At 40.1% G+C, this 25,082-nt stretch overlaps 2 protein-coding genes across 5 annotated transcripts in view; both read right to left on the bottom strand.

Annotated features, from left to right (window-relative positions):
• The window catches only part of myo1g (myosin IG), a 37,393-nt gene extending 30,438 nt beyond the window's left edge, over positions 1-6,955 (bottom strand). For 3 of the 4 annotated variants that reach the window (XM_089022886.1, XM_089022887.1, XM_089022888.1), the window contains exons 1-11: positions 6,684-6,718; positions 6,375-6,470; positions 5,078-5,286; positions 4,506-4,599; positions 3,567-3,732; positions 2,365-2,418; positions 2,143-2,238; positions 1,950-2,066; positions 1,660-1,866; positions 747-892; positions 546-660 (exon numbers count right to left, since the gene is read on the bottom strand). In XM_089022886.1, the coding sequence (XP_088879012.1) occupies positions 546-660; positions 747-892; positions 1,660-1,866; positions 1,950-2,066; positions 2,143-2,238; positions 2,365-2,418; positions 3,567-3,732; positions 4,506-4,599; positions 5,078-5,286; positions 6,375-6,469 (1,299 nt within the window). In that variant the 5' untranslated portion in view covers position 6,470; positions 6,684-6,718. Of the gene's footprint in view, positions 1-545; positions 661-746; positions 893-1,659; positions 1,867-1,949; positions 2,067-2,142; positions 2,239-2,364; positions 2,419-3,566; positions 3,733-4,505; positions 4,600-5,077; positions 5,287-6,374; positions 6,471-6,582; positions 6,719-6,840 lie in introns of those variants that run through there. The other variant, XM_089022889.1, reaches the window with a different exon arrangement.
• Positions 6,956-9,719: 2,764 nt separating this feature from the next.
• Positions 9,720-25,064, bottom strand: LOC148882983 (uncharacterized). Its single transcript, XM_089022909.1, has 7 exons — positions 24,954-25,064; positions 22,228-22,353; positions 17,487-17,557; positions 15,537-15,756; positions 12,887-13,001; positions 12,704-12,791; positions 9,720-11,043 (listed from the first exon to the last, which is right to left on the bottom strand). Exons 1-5 carry the CDS (start codon positions 24,959-24,961, stop codon positions 12,944-12,946), a joined length of 483 nt encoding a protein of 160 aa, XP_088879035.1. The 5' UTR covers positions 24,962-25,064; the 3' UTR covers positions 9,720-11,043; positions 12,704-12,791; positions 12,887-12,943.
• Between the last annotated feature and the right edge of the window lie 18 nt (positions 25,065-25,082).

Here is a 25,082-nt window from a genome sequence, read left to right as displayed (position 1 = left end):
AAACCGCACTTTTCATTCAAATCAATGTAAAAAATCTTAATCCGTTCAGGCTAGAAAACAACTTTTTAACGATTTCACAGCATAAACCGGATAAAAACTTAATTATAGAGCAGGTCATGTGTAAAATTCCATAAAAACAAACTGTAATGTTTTATTTTCACCAATTTTTAACATCAACATTAAGATCTGCATAAAAAGCTCTCTATCTGTCTGCGTGTTGGCACGTATCCCAGCTGTCTTTGGGCAAACTAACTTTTCAAACCATCCTCTGCTTGCTTTAAAATCATACTATTCAGGAGATTGTAACCAAATATGTTTGCATTTTGGCAAAAATAAAACAACAACAATATTAATGTGCCGGGCAGGAAGTGACGTATAAGGAAGCGGAGGGTAGTCGAGTGATGCATTCAGATGCACTCAGTTTGGCTGAGAACCAAATTTCTGTTGTATACTGGGGCATAAAAAATATGACATTTTTGGTTGAAAACCGAACGGGATGAGAACCGAGACGTTCAAAAACCGAGGTTTGACTGTATTTTCCTTACATCTTGCCATTGGATCCCCTCTCGCTTATATTCGCCTTGTTCCTGTTGGAGGATCAGCTCGATGAAAAGTTGCTGAAGCTTTTCGTTGCAATAGTTGATGCAAAACTGCTCGAAACTAGCCCCAAAAAAAGATGAATAAACACGAGAGGCCGGATAAATTTGAATTTGCCACGACCCTTGAATTGCAAAAAGGACTCCAACCTGTTGTTGTCGAATATTTCAAATCCATAAATATCCAGCACACCGATGACAGTGTTTTTCCCATGTAGCACTGGGTTGTGGCCTTTGACCTCAATGACGTCATTGATGCGGCCGACGATCCACGCGAAAAGTCTCTCGTAGAGAGCCTATAAATTGAGAAAGGCCAAGGTTGATTTAAAGGGCGTGTCAAATAAAAAATTACGAATATTACTATTATTATTATCTCATTCACTGTCATGAACAAATTTCCCATTCACGGGAATTGAAAATATGACAGAGTGCCATTCCCGAACTTGTTAGGGATTTGTTTTTTCATGCTTGGGTGCTGATAAAGCTCTTTTTTTTTTTTTCCACAAGGGGGCAGCATTTCCCTTTTTTTCCATGTTGGCGCTTTGTTCCAGCTTCAGCTGTTTTTAATAAAAATAATAATACATTTCATTTACAAGCGCCTTTCAAAACTCTCAGGGTCACTTGACAGTCACAGGATACGTTTTTCTGTGGGTGAGCAGCGGCAGCCACACGCGCCAGCGTTCACTCAATCCGGAAGTAACTCAAAAAGATAGAAAGCGCGCTAACTAGCTAATAGATAGCCAATCGACAGCCAGCTAGATAGCCAGCGATTAACCAATACAGTATGTAGTATGTATTGCATTGTATTTTGGACAGCCGCCCGTATTTCAAGCTCATATAACTCCAGACCTATATCATTTAGGAATTAACTCTTTTTCTGACGAAAGAAGAGAATCTCCGGTTTCTAACGCTGTATTAAATGTTGATGTAGACCTAAAACTCAATATTCTGTGGGTCCTGGAATTCAAGTGACAATGACAAAAACCCTGGCACTGGAGTGGATACGCACACGTCTGGCAGTGAATGAGTTAAATCAATCCGTCAATATGTGAAGATGACGCACCTTACTAAAAGCATCCCGCCCAAAGCAGGCCTCCTCTTCAGTGTGCCCCTTTTCAATGACGTCACCGCCACCGGTGGCCACAGTGCGGTACAGCAAGCTCTTGATGACATCATCGGAGTCGGTGCCCGTCAATTCTGAGATGTGCTTCACGGCTTCGGGATTTAAAACTTCTACATTCTCACCATCGCTCCCAAATTGGATATTACCCTTAAAAAACAACAATTAAAAAAAGGACGTTTAGAATAGCATTGCACTTGAATTCAGGGCAATTTGGTTCTTATTATACTCACAAGATGCAAGATGGAAGCTAGAATTTGATAAATGGACTGAATTTCCTTTTTGGTGAAGCCGATCACTTCCAGGGCGTAAACGACAGCTTTGTGGCTTGAGAGATCATTGTTGCAAGTCTACGGAAAGAGAAAATGTCCGTTTCTTCATTTGGGTTTGTTTGAATTTCTGACAGATAAAATGAAATTAACTCACAGTAGCTGCCGCTCCCTCTTTGGTGTACACGTAAGCGCTTGGGTCACTTTGCAGGTAACATGAGGACATGGTTTCTTTCGATCCCCCTCGTAAAAACTGAGAGGGCACAACAAATCAAGCGCGCTAGTTATGAATGGGTTCGTACACCGCATGCGACGTTCAGTCGATTTCAATTCCAACAGCCGCTTCTCAGGTTTTGTATGAGGCGTGATGAGACTCCACCTGGTAAAACGAATGGAAGTTCCTCTCTCCTTGCTGCTGGTGAACAACCCGAGACTTGAGTGGGTCATGTGCAAAAGATGGAAAGAAAATGGTTACGGTGGTCCACAAAAGGGTTTAAAATATAACATAAAGGACAACCGATGCCTCCGGACAAGTTGTGTCCATAATTTGTAAAATCACTTCAAATGACTTCTACTGAGGGCATTTTATATATATATACAGTAAAGTCTCGTTATATCGATATCGGATATATCGATAGTCCCGGTTATATCGATACTATTTCTATGCACGCACGGAGAAAATTACATGCAAACAGGGTCGGATATATCGATAGTCCCGGTTATATCGATATTTTTTCAGACTCCCTTGAATATCGATATAACGAGACTTTACTGTATATATATATATATATATATATATATATATATATATATATATATATATATAGCTATATTTTATGTTTTAAGACTCGCGCTGAATATTCAGGAAGTCATGTTTTCGAGTCGGTGACGATTCCTGACGTGACGTCACGTCAGGAACGCCCCTGACTGAGAAAGCGACACACAATGCATTTTGGGTACTTTGCTTGGTACGGAAAACTTGTTTGTTGCGTGTTGATGCCGAAATTAGAAGGAAAACACATAACTAACGCGATGGTGAATCATTGTGTGTTGCACCAAGACTACTATTTGATACTAGTTGACACAAATTCCCAGCAGACAAATCAGTCCATTTCCAAAGAAGCTTGGGCGCCATCTTGTGCATTTTCTGAGTGCTACATTGGAGTCCTGACGGCTCAAATTGATACGCAAGTACTTCTTTAATCGATTGCAAACATGTATGCTTTCCTCTTCAGAACTATTTAAATCATGTTCATAACTAGATGAGTAACAAGAAAGCATCTTCTCCGAATCTGAAGCCATTGTTTTGATTACGAGCAAGGCAAGACGTCCTGGCGTGATGTCATGAACAAGGGGGCGGGACCTTCTGAAACTCAGCATCTCCGGGGTCATTTTAAAGTCGTTTTGGGACACTAACTCATTTTTATTAGTGTTTTGCATTTGACTAAAAATGTTAGCCTGCATGTTTTGGGTATTTCAGATGCTATAAAACGTTCTTCTGATGTCAGTTAGAAAACATGAAAAAATGGTGTCGGTTGTCCTTTAAAGTCTAACAAACCCACGAGCAGCCAATCCTCTCACCTTCTCCAGCAGGTAGTTGTTGATGTGGCCCCCCATGGGGTCGCCATTAAAATTGAAATTGATGTCCATGTACTTGCCAAAACGGCTGGAGTTGTCGTTACGATTCGTCTTGGCATTCCCAAAAGCCTCCAGAACACAGTTGGATTTGAGCAGCACGTTCTTCACACTGTTGGGAGCGACAGCGGGGAGGCAAAAGGGACATTTTAAAAGGGACATAAGCAAAAAGATGGGTATTTTTTTGGTCAAAAATGAAGTGTCGTAACATAAGCAAAGAGATGATGATGGTCCGGAATATTTTGGCAAATGACAAAAATGATCAGCAATTGATTTAACACGAAAAAAGGACCATCCCCTATTTTTGCTTCATTTTCAATAGAGAATATCTGTCGAAATTTAGATAGTCGCACCAATATTGAACTTTGTTTTCTCAACTTGTGCGTATTTGTTGAATTTCCTTTATTTGTTTCTTAACTCATTCACTGCCATTCCTGAATTGAAAATATGGTGTAGAGCGCCATTCCAGAATTTGTTCGGGTTTTGGTTTTCTTGCGGGGTGCAGATAAAGCGCTGGCAATGTTTTTTTCCTTTCCACGAGGGGGCAGCATTTGCCTTTTGTCCATGTTCGTTCTTTGCTCTAGCAGTGCTTTGCTCCAGCTTCAGCTGTTGTTAAAGCGCTATATAAATCAATATGTATTGTATTTTGTAAAGCCGCCCTCATTTCAAGCTCATATAACCCCAGACTCATATAATTTAGGAAGTAACTCTCTTTTTCTGATGAAAGAAGAGAATCTAAGGTTTTTAACGCTGTATTGAATGTTTATGCAGTCCTAAAACTCAATATTCTCTGGGTGCTGGAATTTGAGTGACAATGACAAAAACCCTGGCACTGGAGTGGACACATTTTTGCACACGTCTGGCACTGAATGAGTCTTGTCTTACCTTTCAACGTCTGCCTTTTGACTTGGGTTTGTGATAGCTGCAATGTATTGCATGATGTATTTACTGGCTTCTGTTTTCCCTGCACCACTTTCTCCTATTAAAAAAAAAATCATTGATTAAAAAAGATTGAAAAAGGCACATTTTTTCCAACAGGATTTTACTTGTTTATATCACAAAAAAATAAAAAAAATGCATTAAATAAAATGCATTTGTGTTTACTGTAATGGCTTGTTTTCCCTGCACCACTTTCTCCTATTTAAAAAATGCATTAATAAAAAAAAAATTGAAAAGGCACATTTTCCAACGGGATTTTACTTGTTTATATCACAAAAAAATATATATAAAATGCATTGCTGTAAAATAGATTTGAACTTTTATTCATCTTGCAGGTATGTAACGCTACTTTTCTTCTCCTGATTGCATTTATTTTACTCAAATTGCATGATTTATTTTCTTTGACTCTCATTTGTGGTATACACTTGCAAACCACACCAGGAGCAAAAACCCCTGCGTGGTTTATTTCTTGTATAACAAACTCTTCCGTCAAGAGATGTATTCATTTCGGAACTGACCTGATATGACTATGCAGGTATCTTTGGCTCGTCTTTTCATGACCTTATAAGCGGCATCAGAAACGGCATAGAGGTGAGGTGGGTTTTCATAAAGCTCACGGCCACGGTACGCGTCGATGGCGTCTTTCCCGTAGATGTCCATCTGTTTATACGGGTTCACGGAAACCACCACGTCGCCGATGTAGGTGTAGATCCGACCCTTCTCAAACCTGTTTGCATACAAGAGACCGCATGTTTGTGCATCACCTTTTTTTCACCTCCCAAATACAAAATGAAAATATTAAATTTGTCTCGCCTCAAAAAAATTACATTGAAATAAACTAACAAAAAGGTATGCCTCTATAATTTGGTTCAAATAATCCATTTTTTTAATGTGTAAAGATGCTGGATGTAAATAGCTGAGAGGAAATGGCACAACAGTGAGTGGTGGTAGACACTGAAAGCAGGAAATGAAACTTAGGTCAGAGCCTTGTTAAATCTACTCGCGGGCTCATTGATTACATTTTTTGGGCGAAGAGGCCTTTCACTTCTATTGATTAATCAATGGCTGCATTTGCGTCATTGTGGCATAAACACTACTTTTAGACATTTTTTTATGTGTAATTGTGGTTGTCTGGGATTACGGTAATGCCTATATAAGAGAAAAAAAAGAACCTTGAGGTATATTTTCAACACTTAAAGGACAACCGACATCACTTTTGTTTCCTAACTGAAATCAGAAAAACGGTTTTATAGCATCTAAAATACCCAAAACACGCAGTGTGATATTTTTAGTCAAATGCAAAACACCAATAAAAATGACTTAAAGTGTCCAAAATCTGCAAAAAAAATGAACCCGGAAGTGGCCAATTTCGTGCTTTGTCGCCCTCTTCTGCCTCTTTTGGGTGCAACACGAAGTTTTCAGACCAAACAAGTACAGCAAAATGCATTGATGGAAGGACTGCTACAATGTGTCCTTTTTTCGGTCGGGGGCGTTCCTTCAGTGACGTAGGGTGAGGACTCGTCACCAACACAAAAACAAAACTCCCGGAACATTCAGCATAAGTCTTAAAACGTAAAATATAGCTATGGGCGGTGGAATATTTGTAAAATGCGCTCAGTAGAAGTCATTTGAAGCCATTTTACAAATTAAGGACACAACTTGTCCGGAGACGTCGGATGTCCTTTAAACATAATTTAAAAACTCATCTTACTACTGAAAAAAATGACAAGCAGTCTAAGCCGCTATAAGTTGCACAATGCAGGTTTTTTTAAATACATCTGTAGCTTCCTCTTCCCCACTACAACCAACACATACCTCAATTTGAGATTCTCCATGAATTGATCCATGGTCACCTCATCCAACAGAACAAAGTCTGACTTCCCAAACTCGAGGCCCTCCATCTCCGCCATCCTTTTGCACCGGATTGGACAATTAAAAGTTGAACAAAAAGAAAAAGACGTACAGGGAACAGAAAGTGACGGGGAGAGGTGGGGTGGAGAAAAAAAAGAGAAGTATGGCTGACTTTTAGACAGTGAGTGATGGAGGCGTGGTTTTAGTCATGCAGAGCAGCCCACGAGCGGCAGCATGTCATCCTGCCAGTCAGCCTGTTGCCTCAATACACACCTGCATGAATATATAAATAGCGGGAGGTTACTTCTGAATACTCCTCTGTGCTTTCTCTTCCTGAAAAGCGGCATAATTGTCACTATCAGATGAGTTTCATGAAAGAGTTTTTGTGTATGTGTTTTTTCTTGTGTGACTGAAAGTCTAAATGATGTACCGGTACGTGGTGAGGCTTTTCTGAGAATGATGACGTAGCAAATATTGGCAGGAGACCTGTACAAAATTGTCAAGTAAATTTATCACGGCAATGTGATTTTGCATTGGGAAAATCTTGCAGGACATCACTGGAAAAAATGTAACAAAAGGTCAAGGTGTTAAAGGTAAAGTTAAAAAAAAGTGCACCACAAAACCAGACCACACTTTCATTTAAAATAAGACATTTTAATTAAAATAGTCTCGTTCAAAAAGCTGAAACAAAATATCTCCAGTCCGTTTTCTGCCTTCAATTAAGCTTAGAAAAAACCTGCACCGTAGAGCGCTTTACATCCAAGCAACATAACCTTTGTTGCACCCGTGGCCATTTTGCATCAATCTGAAAATGAAAAAGACAGCAGGGAGAGAGAACAAAAATCGTGTTATTATTTAATATTACTTGAAAAATATATTTCCAAGATTGTACAAAGCAGGCTTTGCTATAATACTATTTACGTGCCTCTATTTGGAATTTATTTGGCATTATAAACCAAATTCTTGAACGCAAGCTATGGAAATGAATGATGCGGAATCAGTGCTTTGTATTTGCCACTAGAAGGCGCCACATAAAAGTTTTTTTATTTAGGATTAGTAATTACAAAAAAAAAAAAAAGAAGCTATTTTTGTGCCTTCACCATGGTAACCATATTGGTTATTGAGTTACTCTTTTAATAACATGTCTATATATTGTCATCAGACAGTAGATGGAACGCATCAGGTTATACAACGTAACATTTGTAGGAAGTTTACCTATAACCCCGCAAGGAAGTGCCATAGCGGAGCCTCAAACAGCCTCACATCATTCTGGCAGACACTTTAGGCAAGAACAGAGCACGTACAGGCTCAGTCTCCATGAAAGGTCTGCAGCAATCATTTCATTGGAATAAAAACAAGCGTCGGATAACGCATGTGTTGATGAATACCAACCTGACACTTTTTGTGCTTCTAGTCCAAATTGGACAGAAGTCCCAAATGTCAATTGGGATGACGTGCACACACGACAGGCAGGTGTTTACAGCACTTTATCAATCCTGTAAAATATTGCATGATGTTAAATTTGCCATATCTTGGTGCATACAAACATGAATATTTTCCATTACTCGCCGTCAAGGTGTTCACCAGATGCCAGATGTCAATCCGGAGGGCGATACCATTGCTTCACTTTTTCAGTCACGGAGAACATCATGTTATATTAAACCTGGTGATTTCAGTCCTGAAACAGAAGAATGAATACAGGAACACCGGGTTAGCTCCATTCAGGCAAAACTTTGATCTGGTTAGGCGTGTGCAGCACTTGTATGAGGTTTACCTATAACCTTGCTGTGTATTTCCACAACAGGGCCTCAAACAGCCTCAAATCTCTCTCTAGCAGACTCTGGTGTAAAGACCAAAGCCAATGCAGGCTTCGTCTCTATATTACACGGTCTGCAGCCATAGATTGTTTTGTAAAATGCCCAATTGCCATTTCAATAATAAAAAAAGCACGATTCTACGTCACATCATACAAGGACAGACAAAATACAATTCGAAAATTACAACAAAATGCAGCCATGTTTCGTGTTCATGATGTCGGCAGACGGGCCCAAATCAACGACATAAAACATTATTTGACAATAATGCAAAAATACACTCCACACACCTTAAAACTTTGTTTCCAGTCGCGAAAGGAAAAAAAGTCGTAAAACGTTTCATAATTTGAGAAGGATGGCGGTGGATTCGTGGAGTAAAGTTAAGTAACCGCCATTGTTCAAGAAATGAAACCGGATGTGACGCAAACAAATGTTATCATTTTGCCAGCAGGGGGCAGTCAAATAACGCGGAGGGCTTGTTCATAAGAGCAAAGGCATATGTAAACAAATGGCCAGAGTGTTCTCGTTTTATTACGGAAAGGTTGTGCTTACGTAGTAAAAACCAATTGGTACAGTAAATATTTGTCTGGAAAAACACTACGTCATGAGTGTAAAACAATCACATAAAAAACTGTAAGAGCGACGTGAACTGAGCGTTCTGTCCAGTGCACTTTGACGACTACTTTATTTATTTTTATTCAAAGTGGAAAAGTGGTCCTGGACAGTGAGAAAAATGCATAGCGCTTATGCTAACATGATTGTTTTCGCAGATTTTTTTTCTGTTGACGTGAAACAAAATGGAATTCAATGTATTTATTCCACATTCCCGAATTTATTCGGGTTTTGGTTGTTCTCGCGGGAGGGAGGGTGCGGATAAAGCGCTGGTCAGACCTGGCAATGTTTTTCCCTTCCATGACGGGGCAGCATTTGCCTTTTGCCCATTTTAGTGCTTTGTTACAGCTTCAGTTGTTGTTAAAGCGCTATATAAATCAATATACAGGTAACATCCGACTTACAACCAGCTAGACTTACGACCACCCGTACTTACGACCACGAATTCCAGACCCTATTTTTTTTAATTTTAATTCTACGCCTAGCACCGCAATGCGCTAGCTGGCCGGCAACGCGTACGACAATTTTGGCCAGCCAGCATGTCACTCTCGCACAGCAATCGACTGTGTGATGGCACCCAAGGGGGGAGTTTGTGAGTCATTTATCCTCCGAGTCTCTACTCCACATTTTGAATTGATTTCAACTTACGACCATTGTGACTTACGTCGGAACGGAAATCGGTCGTAAGTCGGATGTTACCTGTATATTGTATTGAATTTTGTACAGCCACCCCCATTTCAAGCTCAGATAGCTCCAGACCCATATAACTTAGGAATTATTTTTTTCCTGATGAAAGAAGAGAGTCTAAGGTTTCTTACGCTGCATTGAATGTTTATATAGTCCTAAAACTCAATATTCAGTGGGTCCTGCAATTGTGAAAATGACAAAAACACGAGAGCACTAGAGTGGACACATTTTTGCACATCATCTGGCAGTGAATGAGTTAAAAACACAGCTAATATTATGTAGGAGGGCTTTCATAACGCAATGGACAGCCGTTTCTGGTGGGAGTTGGAAGCTCTGGAGTGTCCTCCTCACCAGTACTTACGATCCGTGACTCACATCGTATTAGTGCACCACAATGAAAGCCACAGAGAAACAGATAGCTTCAAGATCCATTAGCGCATTGTTTCCCCGATAGTGACGATAACCTCTTGCTCAGCTGACATTCTTGCCCACTTTTGTTAGCACGAAACTAGCAACCAAACAAATATTTGAGCGAAAGGTCATCAGAGGGGCGTATGTTGTTGGATGTATGTTGTCATGAATATGTTCTGTGATTCTCCTCATTCGACAAGTTTTGCCACATATTTACGGCAGGGTTTATTTAAATAATCAGAATCAGAATCATCTTTATTGCCAAGTATGTAGAACACACAAGGAATTTGTTTCCGGTAGAACACGCTGCAAGAGTATCGTCGTCAAAAAAAACTGCTAAGTGGCACTATACAGTTCCATTTTGGCTACTGTTGAAAGTAATACATTCAACCGCCGCATGTCTAGTCAACATTTGACCAGTAAGGTTTTAAAGATAAGCGGCCCACTGATTCTGATTTCAAGGGATAATGAGTGGATAATCCTTTTCACCTGATCCTTGGCGACAAGAGCGAGGTGGAAAATTCCTTCAACTTCATGTTGTGTGCGCTTGCGGCCTCAAAAGTTTCCCCGTCGGCTACACACGGTTTATCTATTCAGTATCAGTCTTGAGGTTTTGTGTTTGTTTATACTCAATGTCCGCAACATTAGGTACACCCTGATAATATTCAGCTCACAAGCAGTTTAAAGGACAACCGACGCCTACGGACAATTTGTGTCCATAATTTGTAAAATCACTTCAAATGACTTCTACTGAGCGCATTTTACAAAGATTCCAATGCATATAGCTATATTTTATGTTTTAAGACTCGCGCTGAATCTTCAGGATACCTACCGTGACGTCACGGTAGGTATCGTCACTGACCGAGAAAGAGACACACAATGCATTTTGGGTACTTTGTTTGGTCTGAAAACTTCGCGTTGATCCGTGTTGATGGCAAAATTAGAAGGAAAACATAAATAACACGATGGTGAATCGTTGTGTGTTGCACCAAGACTACTATTTGATACTAGTTGACACAAATTCCCAGCAGACAAATCAGCCCATTTCCAACGGAGCTTGGGAGCCATCTTGTGCATTTTCTAGGACGTTACATTGCAGTCCAGACGACCTCAAAATGACACGGAAGGACTTCTTTAATCGATTGCAAACATTTATGCTTTCTGCTTCAGAACTATTTGAATCATATTCATAACTGGATGAGTAACAAGAAAGCATCTTCTTGGCGTCAAAACTGAAACTTTCTGAGGTCATTTTGAAGTAGTTTTGGGACACTTTAAGTCATTTTTATTGGTCTTTTTATTTGACTAAAAATATCAGCCTGCATGTTTTGGGTATTTTACATGCTATAAAATGTTTTTCTGATGTCAGTAAGGAAACATAAAAATGGTGTCAGTTGTCCTTTAATAGTCCCACAAATGGGGACATTTGTTAAAAAATATGACGGTACACGTCATATTTTTTTTAACCTCATACTATGATAGCAGCAAGACTGAGCAAATTGTTTTACTTTGACTTGGCGACAATGCTTTGTTTGGATTTCCCAATCTAAAGTCCTGGATTTTTTTTCTTCATATCAGTAAGGTTTTGTTTTACAGGGAGGTTGCGGGGGGCGGAGGGGTGTACAAGCAGTTCAGGAAATATTCTGTTCTTGAGCAAATAAAAATGGAACATGCAGTTATTAAGCAATAAAGGTGCTTTTATGATTATGTATCAGACGTATGGTATATTGTAGCCTGCTCATGCATCGTTCGCAAAAGTTCACAAAGTTAACACGAATTGCTTTGTGGTCACGTTTTATTGCGTTTTCCACTTTGGCCTGCATTTGGTACCACAATGGGGAAATTTGCCTGTCCTGTGTATGTTTATTTGTGGACGTGCGGGAATATATGAATAATATTTAGAGATTAGGAGTACTGTATTTTCTGGTGAATAAGGTACACCGGAGTATAAAGTGCCAAATTAACACAAATTGCTTTTTATGACGTTTTATGGCGATTTCCACTTTGGCCTGCATTTGGTATTATCGCAAAAATAAATCTTTTGCGGTTGTATTTTTGAATTGACCTTCGGTCCGAGGACATTTGTGACTTTGGTCACATGTGGGGCAGACGGAATCTTACAGAACGATCCTGAGGTCAGAGCGTGGTCTTATCTGCATATGATACAATAAAAATCAAATCAATTAATCAGTTACATCATGTGCTACCATACTGATTAGCTAATACAGAAACTATAATCTCCATTTTCTATTTAAAGTGTCTCAGGAGTGAAACTGAACCAAGTTCAAATACAGTAAAGTCTCGTTATATCGATATTCAAGGGAGTCCGAAAAAATATCGATATAACCGGGACTATCGATATATCCGACCCTGTTTGCATGTAATTTTCTCCGTGCGTGCATAGAAATAGTATCGATATAACCGGGACTATCGATATATCCGATATCGATATAACGAGACTTTACTGTATATTAAAATATTCTATGTCATCTCCGGACAGTTTTAAAACTGGATTATTATGAACATAACGAATTTCCATTGAAGTTTTCTTGTTTTTTTTCTTTCTTCTATGACTGTGAGCGCATGAGACAGGCAGTTAATTGTGAGGTAGATATGAGGAGGCAGAAGTCTCACAAAGTACAGCTTCACAAAGGGTCACGTCACACGGAGGAGGTCCGGGACAGAACATTCTGATGTGCAACCAATGGGGGAGTAGAAGGGGGATGAGGAGGAGGGGGTTATAATTGGTCATCTGTTTCTCAGGCTTACCTGTGGGTGTTGTTGGAACTTTTTGGCCACTTTGTAATCCGCTCAATGTCCTGCTATGGGCGAAGCTTTCATACTCCGCATACAGTATCTACACGGGGGGTGGGAAAAATCAATTAATTGTTTGCTAATGGTCACAGAGAGAATTTTCCGCTGATGGATTTAATCCTTTTACAGTATACTCACTGTGGACTACGGGGTCGGAGAGGGCGTGGGGGTTTCGTGCTCTCACACGTCACACAGTCATGCACAAGATGGGTACTTCACAAACATTTGACACCAAGCTGCACCTAAAAAAATACTTCATTTAAAGGTGAATAATTAATTTCACCACAATCCCAGTTTTTAAACTACTGTATTTTCTGGTGTATAAGGCGCACCGGATATCAGGTGCACCTTCAATGAATGAAAAAAGTGTTCCATTAATAATATATACCACAGGTGTCAAAGTCAAGGCCCGCGGGCCAAATCCGGCCCGCCACATCATTTTTTTCGGCCCGCGAAAGCAAATCAAACTTGTTAAATTCCATGATGATTGCTAAAATCTGAGCCAAAATTTCATATTTTTGGATGTCAACCACAATAAGTCATTAATCTTGACTTCAGATTTGAAAATGAGTTATTCATTAATTTGCTGTGTGCTCTATATGTAATATTTGAAGGGATTTAAACATTCTAATGGGTTTCCCAAATTCATAACGGCCCTCGAGAGGAAACCATAACTACAATGTGGGCCGCGGCAAAAAATGACTGACACCCCTGATATATACATATATAAAAGGTTTTCCAAATATAAGGCACACCACATTATAAGACAATGGAGTCGGTGGTTGCTGAGAGTAGTTGCGAGACCTGTTGCGGATCAACATGACTTCACATAGAAGGCGCACCTGCGTATAAGGTGGAGCAAATCAAGGCTTTTGTGTGCACCTTATACATCGGAAAATATGGTAATCTGTGAAGAAAAGGTGATTGGTGGAACATTGGCGTACTTGGTGATTACAAGGCTACTTTTGAAGAGACGGTTAAAGCCGCACTAAAACACCTCTAAGTCCATTATCTGAAGCCAAAGTCACGCAGAATTAGCCTCGAAGGCGAACTGAGCTTAGAGACTCCTGAACACGCTTTTAAGTTTTATTTTTGCCAGATATGAAATACACAATCTAAACAGAGAATATTCATTTCATCGTTTGGGGGTCGCACTAACGTAAAGCGGCGCCGCAAGGACACTTGTTATGTTACTATCACATGGGCGGTGATGCAAGAGGTCAAACGCAAGGTGTCATCTCAAAGTCAGATTGTCTCCCTTGGTGTCCTCCAAGCAGTGGACGACTAATAAAAGCAAATAACAGCAGATGTCTAAAGTGAGCGCCCGCTGAGATCCGCTATAATTAGCCTTCAAACATGTTTGCAGGAGACCATATTCCACACCAGCAATTGGAGGAATTTGTGACTGCCCGAGGCACATCACTGAGGCGCTACAGAAACATGACACACTCGTTTTGGCCGCATCGCTCAAATATTTGCCTATGGTCGCGTCTTGCCGGTTTTAGGAAGCAGAAACTTATTCAATTTACATTTAAACAAAACCTTGAAATGCACAAGGAAATAGCGCCAGTAACTAAAGTTCACTCCATCAAAAATATTCGCAAAACTGGAATTTAAAGGACTAACCGACACCATTTTTTTGATTCCTAACTGACATCAGAAAAACGTTTTGTAGCATCTAAAATACCCAAAACATATTTTTAGTCAAATGCAAAACACAAATAAAAATGACTTAAAGTGTCCCAAAACTTACTTCAAAATGACCTCAGAAAGTTTCAGTTTCAGAAGGTCCGCCCCCTTGTTCGTGACGTCACGGAAGGACGTCTTGCCTTGCTCGAGAATCAAAACAATGGCTTATAATAATAATAATAATAATAATAATAATAATAATAATAATAATAATAATAATGATACATTTAATTTACAAGCGCCTTTCTGCCTTTCAAGCACACTTTACAATTAAAAGAACAATACACAGAACAATAAAACCATGAATAAAATAATAAAAAGCTTAGGAGAAGATTTATATAGTCCTAAAATTCAGGATTCTATGAGTCCTGGAATTTGAGTGTAAATGACAAAAACCCTGGCACTGGAGTGGACACATTTTAGTACATCGTCTGGCAGTGAATGAGTTAAAAATAAATAAATACAGTACATAAATAAATATCATCAATTTTAGGAGCATTTTTCCCTCCCTGTTGCTACATATTTATCACTTTTGAGTATTCAGTTACATTTGAATCCTGCCCCAAAAGTGAAACGTTATACATGACTTTTGTGTTGAATCAAACTCGTGATGTTGTGCTGCTATAAAGCCTCCTTTCATTTATACTCCTTTGCTCATTCATGAAAACAGATTAAGTAGCCTGTTAAATCCCTCTTGCGCTCGTATCATCACTCCCCTGCGACACTCTATCCGCTGTTTAATAAGATCCAGGATGAAAGGAGCTTGATTTTTTTTTTCCTTTCCCAAAATGAGTTTTGTTTGAGAATTAACGCCACTGACAATGCAAAAAAAAAAATCTTTTTTGAACTTTGACACCTGAAACATCACTGCCGTTCAGCGTCGTTCCAGCTGAACGGGCCCAAAAGGTCACTTTTGATGGAAATTTCCAAAGAAGGTTACACAAGGACAGACAGTCGGGGGGTAAAAGGAGGGAGGGGGTCCTCATCTGATTATATAACCGTCTTGCGGGATGTTAGCGTAAATCGTTTCATGTGGTTAGCTCGGGAATGCATGTGGTTAAAGTTTTGCCACGAGTGTAAAGTGTGCACGTGGACTCACGCAGAGCGCGTCGGCATCTGGTTCGACACGCACGTCGCCGGTCTGCGGGTCTCATGATTCTGCTTAGAATATCCAACGCGGGTGATCACATCAGCGAAGAAGATGAAGGCACGTGCAGGCGAGATGGGTTTGATATCAGGAAAGCCGTTGTTCGTCCGAATGGTCCGTGGAATCACACGAGTTGCGGGTGTACCTCCATTTCCTTCTCTCTTGAATGCCGCTATTGTGCGGGTGATTGAGAAGAGTAAACAACGTGATCCAAAGACATATTGTAGCTGAGATTGTGGGCGAACACGGTTTGGGTGTCTGTGGGTGGCATAATGAGAAGGCCTTGTTGTTCATACAATCTGTGAAAAGCACTTTGAAAATTGGTTCATATACAGATCTGCGTGGTTATATCATATACGATAGTCCCGGTTATGATAAATACATATAAACAGGGTGGTATATATATATATCGATATTTTTTCGGACATGTGAAAAAATTGTTTGAAAAAAAAAAAACATACCATATTTTCCGGTGTATATGGTGCACTATAAGCCTCGATTTCCTTCCGAAGATGCCAGTGCGCCTTATATGTGACGCAATATTGAGCCACAATAGGTCTGGCAACTACTGCGATACAGTGCCTACTGCGCCTTATGTGAAAAAAGTTTGAAAATACACTATTCATTGGGGCTGTGCCTTATACGCTGGAAAAAAAATATATTATATTTGGAATACATTTTTCATTAATTGAAGGTGTGCCTTATATTTGGAACAAGTTTGAAAATACACCATTCATTGGGGGTGCGCGTTATACGCCGGTGCGTCTTATACACTGGAAAAAAATGATATTTATATATTATATTTACTTTATTTATATTGATATTATATTTTTCATTCATTGAAGGTGCGCCTTATAGTCCGATGTGCCTTTTATGTGAAAAAAGTTTGAAAATATGCCATTCATTTGGGGGTGCTTCTTATACATTGGAAAATATGGTATGTTGACAAACATTGAAACAGATTTCATATCAATGCCATTCACTTTTTAACATACATACACCCATGTTTTTTTTTTTTAACCGCTATATGTTGAAGTGTCTTTTTCCATATCTCACACTCTGCCCCCCAAACCACTTCATTTGCCCTACCTAAATTTACTGTACATTCCTTCAACCAAGCCTTTTATGAATGTTTTTTACTTTAGGAAAAGGGATGATTCATTTCACTTTGGTGCGCGCGCCTACAAGTATGTGCGTGCACGTCCGTCCATGTGTATGTAAATGTACAGGCTGTACCCATGCTACAGCTGGAGTAAGATTAAAGTGGAGTCATTTATTGAGTTTAAGTCAGGATTCCAATTTGCAGAGCATATATTAAAGGGGATTAGGGGCTCTGTTGTTGAGAGGGCATGCTTTAATTTATAAATCATCTAAAGCACAGGTGTCAAAGTCAAGGCCCGGGGGCCAAATCCGGCCCGCCACATAATTTTTTTTCGGCCCGCGAAAGCAAATCAAACTTGTGAACTTGCTAAAATCCTAACCAAAATGTCATATTTTTGGATGTAAACCACAATAAGTCATTTTTTCTTGACTTCAGATTTGAAAACTATCATGATTTGAAAACTGAGTTATTATCCATTCGTCAGCTTTAAAACTTTATTAATAGCGCTCTGTATGTAATATGTGGAGGGTATTAAACATTCTAATGGCTTCCCCAAATTCATAACGGTCCTCGGGAGGAAACCATATCTACAATGTGGCCCGTGGCAAAAAAAACGACTCAGACACCCCTGATCTAAAGATACGTGGGAGCATTTTTAAAGTATCAACACACACGTAAAAAAACAAGGTCTCAAAGCAATAAAAAAAAAAAAAAATCCGAGTTCTAACAAGAGTAAGGCATCACCGCGGTGACACCCTGAAAGGTTTGTAAATTGAGATGGTGAAAGAGCAAATGCTTACAATCTGAACGTGCGCCGTGCCGGTTGCAGTTACGAGAAGCCAGCGCTCGTGCAGTGACCCAATTTCCATCTCTGTCGATGAAACAGAGAAGACTGAGTGGAAAATTCCTCCTTCACTGACCGAACAAAAAAACACAGGTGTTCAAGAGACATATCGGACAAACTTGCCATTGTTTGGAAATAGAAGTGGCTTTTTTTTTCCTCACTCAGCTGCCAGGAAGCACTAGCGATTGTGAAAACCCTTGCCAGCACAATAATAACCACGCTAATCATCAAAGTGGGAATTTTGCCACGTTTTTTTTTTTTTACCGGTTTACCAGTATGTGTTTCAGGTATTGACGCAATCAACGGGTCGAACTGGAGGTGGTATCACAAACGGCAAAACGTTATTGCGCCAGTTTAAGATTCATTGTTAGCCGGCTCATACGTAACCTCAGTAAAGTTCATAAATCTTGTACAAGCTCGTTTATGATTGCGATGTAATAAAGGCTCACGATTCAAATGCTAATAAACTTTTGGGCGTGAGTTTTCAAGATTGACCAACAGTAAGACAAAAGTATGACGTTCGGCATTTACGATTCAACTTACATAAAGGTGAGCCGGAGGAGAGAAATGTATGACAGGTGGGGAGTTTGAAAGGTCATCGCAACCTTAACTCATTCATTGCCAGATGATGTGAAAAAAAAATGTCATTTTCAGCGCCAGGGTTTTTGTCATTGTCACAAAATTGCCACAGAATATTGAGTTTTAGGACTATGTAAACATTCGATACAGTGTTACAAATCGTAGACTCTCTTCTTTCATCAGAAAAAAAAACAGTTAATTCCTAAGTTAAATGGGTCTGGAGTTATCATAGCTTGAAATAGGGGCGGATGTACACAATACAATACATATTGATTTATATAGCGCTTTAACAACAGCTGAAGCTGAAACAAAGCGCTAACATGGACAAAAAGCAAATGTTGCCCCCCAGAGGTCTGACCAGCACTTTATCGGCACCACCGCGAGAAAAACCAAAACCTGAACAAATTTGGGAATGGCATTCCACGTCACACTTTTCAATTCCCGAATAAATTGGGGAATGGCAGCGAATGAGTTAAAAAAAAACTGACTTGCATCTTATTTCACAAGACATATACAAAAATCATCATACTTGATTTACTTGTCAGTAGACTTAACCGGTAGTACTTTGACACCCAAAAGCTTTGTCAGCTTTTAAATGCAACTCTCTTGACCTTTTGATGGAATCTCCATGACCTTCCGGCATGGCAACAGGAATTTATTTCTATCGATAAATAACCGCCATCAGAGAAACTGGGCACAAGCACTTAGCTAAAATGTACTAATGGAAATCATGCCGAAGCACTTGAACCGCTATGCGGCATCCAAAAATTCAATTACTCTGCTGAAATTGTTACATAAGAAGCAGTTCGGCCGACGGGAGACAAGAGGGGAGAAGGGGGCGGGGGGGATTTAGTGAGTGTGTGTGAGAATGGAGGGCTTGAAAGGCTTCATGTCAAAAGCGCATGAATTACATTTCAGCAAGTATCTTAAAGGACAACCGACGCCTCCGGACAAGTTGTGTCCATAATTTGTAAAATCACTTGAAATGACTTCTACTGAGCGTATTTTACAAAGATTCCACCGCATATAGCTATATTTTACGTTTTAAGACTCGCGTTGAATATAATGGAACTCTTGTTTTCGAGTTGGTGACGATTCCTGACGTGACGTCACGTCAGGAATGCCCCTGACCGAGAAAGCAACACACAATACATTTTGGGTACTTTGTTTGGTCTGAAAACTTCATATTGATCCGTGTTGATGATGAAATTAGAAGGAAAACACATAAATAACACAATGGTGATCATTGCGTGTTGCACCAAGACTACTATTTGATACTAGTTGACACAAATTCCCAGCAGACAAATCAGCCCATTACTAATGGAGGTTGGGCGCCATCTTGTGCATTTTCTGGGCGCTACATTGGAGTCCTGACGGCTCGAATTGATACGTGAGGACTTCTTTAATCGATTGCAAACATTTATGCTTTCCTCTTCAGAACTATTTGAATCATATTCATAACTGGATGAGTAACAAGAAAGCATCTTCTCCGAATCTGAAGCCATTGTTTTGATTCTCGAGCAAGGAGAAGACGTCCTGGTGTGACGTCATGAACAAGGGGGCGGGACTTTCTGAAACTCAGCATCTCCGGGGTCATTTTGAAGTAGTTTTGGGACACTAATTCATTTTTATTGGTGTTTTGCATTTGACTAAAAATATCATCCTGCGTGTTTTGGGTATTTTAGATGCTATAAAACGTTTTTCTGATGTCAGTTAGGAAACAAAAAAAATGGTGTCGGTTGTCCTTTAAAGGTAAAAAAGGACGAGTATTACGAATTCCAGAAATGATTGCGGACGAGTAACAAAGCTAAAACTATTCGAATCCATTGTGTCTGTCCTCGGCATTCCACTGTACAGCTCCTCCCTCTGTTCTTTTTTTTTTTTTTGGATTGCCATTCCCTGAATAAGGTGAGGTCTGGGCGCCACCCTAATGATTGCACAGTATTCACCTCCACACCCGCCAATATTTGCTTCAGTGTACAAAATAATTATTGCAAAAGGATTGACGGTCTAATTACTGTACATTTAAGATCCTACTGGACCCTCCGCACCCTGCCCACCACCTTATCCAGCAACTCCCCTAAATCCGATCCATGCGCACCAAATCCAGCAGTCATTTAAACAGCTTCTTCCCACAATAACCCAAATATAACTGTACAGTGGCTCTTTGCAATGTTTTTATGATGATTTCTACCGGAGACAAATTCCTTGTGTGTTCTACATATTTGGATGATTCTGACGACATTGCCTTCGTCACCCATTCATATCCCGATGACAACTCTGAGCTGCACTTTCAGTCACGCTCCAGTAACCAATAATGGCAAGCGATTTCTGCAAGAGAATACGTAGTTCACTTCTTATGCAATCCCCCCCTTCTTCCCGCGGCATATACATTCAGAAAACAATGATCTGAATGTAAGCCTAAGAGCGTCGAACATAAAACAAGATTCTCCCTTGCGGTTGTGTGGAGTTGAAACAATTCAGGGAGTGGAAGCACCTGGGGCGAACTGCCGAGAGTACATCGAATAAAGAACGGACGCAGCCATGCATCGACGCAATTCAAAGAAAGTGGAAGTGGAAGTGGATTCCTTTCATCACTTTGCTGCTGTGAAATGTAAATTTCTCCACTGTGAGACTAATAAAGGCAAATCCAATCCAATCCAAGGCTTTCGTTTGTCACAAAGTCTTTGGATTGGGCGGACAAACAATCTGAAGGTATCAAAACGCATGACGTCAAGAAGTGCAAATGAAGAGAGTGATTATTTTAGGCTACATTATTCAAAAGCGAATAGTTCACGGTGCAGATGTTTTGGACCCTCGTACGGTTGCTTTGCCGATGCTAAAAAACTGATTATCTAACAGTGGCAGGAGCGTCAGGGCCTGCAAAGCCTTCTCTGCTGACCTAAAAATATCTGAATCTCAGACTGATGTGAATTATATTTTGTCCATGAATTGTTATTAAATAATTCCAAATTGTCTTTCAGCTTCCTTTCATTACTTTTCCACTGTTGCGCTGCTTCCAGATGTGTTTTTCTATTTAAGCATTGAACCAATCAAATTTCAGCAATCATTTGTTACCAGGGTCAGTAATCTACCTGGATGCCTTCACAATCAGTTCTGCAGGCCACGAGCATCAAATGTGTCGATCAAACTGTTGCTTTAACCAATCAGATTTTGAGTTGGCAACCCAAAAGGGGTTCCAACACCTTCTTGCAGACGCTGGTAAACGTCAATTTGCACAAATTATGATTGGCTAGTCACATATTGGCTAGTCACCAGCCAATCATAGTGTCACTAACCATTGGTGATAAGAGCATACTGGCCAGAGCTAGCACACTTTATCGGTGGCGAGCTGCATAAGCAAATATATTGTGATGATTTAATTGCGACTGGCCTGATTGCCCCATTTTCTCTGCATCTTAGCATAACTAAGCCTATGTTACCTGAGAAGTCTGTTGTACGATCCAAATTGAACCTCACGTTTCGCCTCTTATCCAAGAAGCTTCGTCAGCGCACTAAAGTCTTACTGGTAGTTTTTGCCCTATATATATATATATATATATATCCCTACTGTCCAGACAGAAAACAGCAAAATCCTTCCCTTAACCGCCATGGTGGGGTGAGGTTCAATTTGGATCGTTCGTACAATAGACTGCTTAGGCAACATAGGCTTAGTTATGCTGATGAGGTGGTACCAAGGCAAATTGGGCAATCAGGCCAGTCATCAGTCAGGACAATAGATGTAATCAGTGGAGCTGCAGGGATTAGTCCTCTACTCCCCCCAACCTGAGAGCAGGGACCAATCATAGCAGAGTGCGGCACCGCCACGTCTGGACAGTAGGGATATTTCGGGCCGCAACTACCAGTAAGACTTTAGTTTGCTGACGAAGCTTCTTGGATAAGAAGCGAAACGGCCGACACCTTCAAAGAAGTACAGATGACGGTTTAAGAAACCTTTTCATCGAAAGATTTGGCCAAACGCGCACTCGACGGATCCGTCTATATGCGGCGTGACTGCTTGCTAATCAGGTTAAAGATAGCTGCTGGCAAGCTGGGGATGTTCACTTGGTGACCTACTGTACAGACGGCATGAACTCAATCCCTCACCTCCGACTCACCTGGATCGCTCTTGTGCACACAAGACACTGTCTTTGTTCTCCTTAACGCCCAGTAGCCTCGGATGGATTACATGGAGGAGATGAGACGCTTGAGCGTGGAAACTCTGTGAGATGGAGAGAAGAGGCCTGGTTGGAAGAGAAGAAGATAGCTTGTTATTTTTCAAGATTTTTGGGACCATCACAAGGACTTTTTTCCCCACTGTGAATAATGCATTCTCTTCCAAGCCAAGGAAGGAAGCAAAGCATTTATTTTGGGTGATTTGATTAAAGCTGCTGAGGGATTAATTTGTAGCATTTACTGTGGTCGTGATTGAAAAAAAAAAAGAAAAAAGATCTGGCCGTCTGTTCACCACAAACCAGACAGTTGCCTTCTAACTAACAGGCAGATGGGAAAAAAATATGATAGCAAACTATTATTTTTTTAGGCTTTGATGGATGTCCTCATATTCAACGTCAAAGTCAGCTTTATTGTCAAATATGCTAATATGCATGACATACAGCACAGATGAAATTACTGTCCTCCCGGACGCAACATGCAAGGCATTTATAATGACTTTAACAAACATAATAAACATGAAAACGCCAATTTGCCAGGAGAAGGGAGCGGCTGCGTGTTCCCACTGAAACATACAAATTAACTCATTCACTGCCATTCCCGAATTTATTCGGGAATTGAAAATATGACGTAGAGCGCCATTCCCAAATTTGTTCGTGTTTTGTTTTTTCTTGTGAAAAACTGCTGGTCAGACCTCTGGCAATGTTGTTTCCCTTCCACGAAGGGGTAGCATTTGCCTAGCCTCTACTTGCACCTCATATTACTCCCAACCCATATAACTTAAGAATTAACATTTTTTTCTGATGAAAGAAGCGAGTCTAAGGTTTCTAACGCTGCATTGAATGTTTATGTAGTCCTAAAACTCAACATTCTGTTGGTCCTGGAATTTGAGTAAAAACTGTTGACATGTCTGGCAGTGAATGAGTTAATATCTAAAGATCAAGAAATGAATGACCATATTTACCGCTGACCTATCAAATATTTTATCATGGGTCATCATAAACAACCGATGCAAAACGCCAATGAACCAAACGCTGTCTGCGCTCATCGCATTCATGTCGCAATCATTTACCCGTGAAAATAATCCCATTTCCGTAGAGCCAAGTGACACATCGCAAAAACATCCGATGATCATCTGAATGAGACAATGACTGATTGTGTACGCTGGGGAATGGCATTAAATCTTGTCAGCGATAAATAAAAATAAAAAAGGATATGTCAGATTTAAAACTATTCTTCACTTCAATGTTCTGGGCTGATGAAACAGCTTTGCTTTTGACTTCATTTCTCAAGTACACACTCCTTAGCCACTTACGGTTTATTCGTTGGTCAATGGTGCGTGGAAACAAGTCACTCCGAAGAGGGGAGGATACTGTGCAACATGGACTCGATTCATTTCCTGCGCGGGCCAAAAGAGTGTATAAATATAGTATACAATCTCAAGTGAAGTCAGTTTTAAAACGTGATGCGGATAAAACTCCCATTTGGAGAAAAGTGGAACCTCTTCAGTGAAAGTGTGACAAAATCCTATTGATTGAATAGTTAACCCTTTCGGGGGATATTGGTTACTACAGTGGACATCTTATCATATTATCGGGTTGCTGAAAAGGTTTCTTCAGCCGTCATCTGTACTTCTTTGAAGGGGTCGGATGTTTCGCTACTCATCCGAAGAGCTTCGTCAGCAAACTAAAGTTGTGCTGGTAACTCTGACCTTATATATATATATATATATATATATATATATATATATATATATATATATATATATATATATATATATATATACAGTAAATTCTCGTTATATCGATATCGGATATATCGATAGTCCCGGTTATATCGATACTATTTCTATGCACGCACGGAGAAAATTACATGCAAACAGGGTCGGATATATCGATAGTCCCGGTTATATCGATATTTTTTCGGACTCCCTTGAATATCGATATAACGAGAGTTTACTGTATATATATATATATCCCTAATGGACAGAGGTGAGGTCTGCTGTGATTTTGTGTCAACTAGTATCAAATAGTAGTCTTGGTGCAACGCACAACGATTCACCATCGTGTTATTTATGTGTTTTCCTTCTAATTTCGCCATCAACACTGATCAACACGAAGTTTTCAGACCAAACAAAGTACCCAGAATGCATTGTGTGTCGCTTTCTCGGTCAGGGGCGTTCCTGACGTGACGTCACGAATCGTCACCAACTCGAAAACAAGACTTCCTGAATATTCAGTGCGAGTCTTAAAACATAAAATATAGCTAGCTATATGCAGTGGAATGTTTGCAAAATATGCTGAGTAGAAGTCCTTTCAAGTGATTTTACAAATTATAGACACAACTTGTCCGGAGACGTCGGTTGTCCTTTAAAGTCTCCATTGCTATGTTTGTACTATTTATTTCCAGGCACAAATCTCCTTTTTTTTTCCTGGGTTGCTTTTGACGTCAACACCCAGCATTGAAACTTGTCCTCACTTGTTATGTCTTTTGCACCGGAGGCCAATCAGCTTGTCATACTGCCAAACTGGATCAGTCGGTTCAAAATGGCCACCGAGGGATTAAATATGTTAGCGCTAGGGCATGCTGATGAGCTTTGAGCATTTCAAATGCAACTGTGGCCAATTAAAAGCTCACACAAACCACTCACTGTCTTCCTCCCGGGGCTTACCTTGTCATGGACACGAGAGAAATAAGGGTGGGTTATCCCCACGGGACTCCCAGACTCATGAGAGCCGTCACCAGACACTTTTTGGATGATGTGAAAGGTGTATAGACAAGTCACATCACCAATCTTTAG

The sequence above is a fragment of the Hippocampus bargibanti genome, linkage group LG20 (assembly GCF_051943395.1).
Source record: "Hippocampus bargibanti isolate YZ-2025 linkage group LG20, ASM5194339v1, whole genome shotgun sequence".
Classification (NCBI taxonomy): domain Eukaryota; kingdom Metazoa; phylum Chordata; class Actinopteri; order Syngnathiformes; family Syngnathidae; genus Hippocampus; species Hippocampus bargibanti.
This window is presented reverse-complemented; position numbering and strand designations above follow the sequence as displayed.

Bases quoted from the DNA above. Each gene is read 5' to 3' on its own strand.
- LOC148882983 (XM_089022909.1), bottom strand. The intron at 15,757-17,486 runs GTAAGCATTTGC...CCCGCACAATAG, and splicing joins GCACGGCGCACGTTCAGATT to CGGCATTCAAGAGAGAAGGA. The intron at 13,002-15,536 runs GTGAGTCCACGT...CTTTAAATGAAG, and splicing joins CAGATGCCGACGCGCTCTGC to TATTTTTTTAGGTGCAGCTT.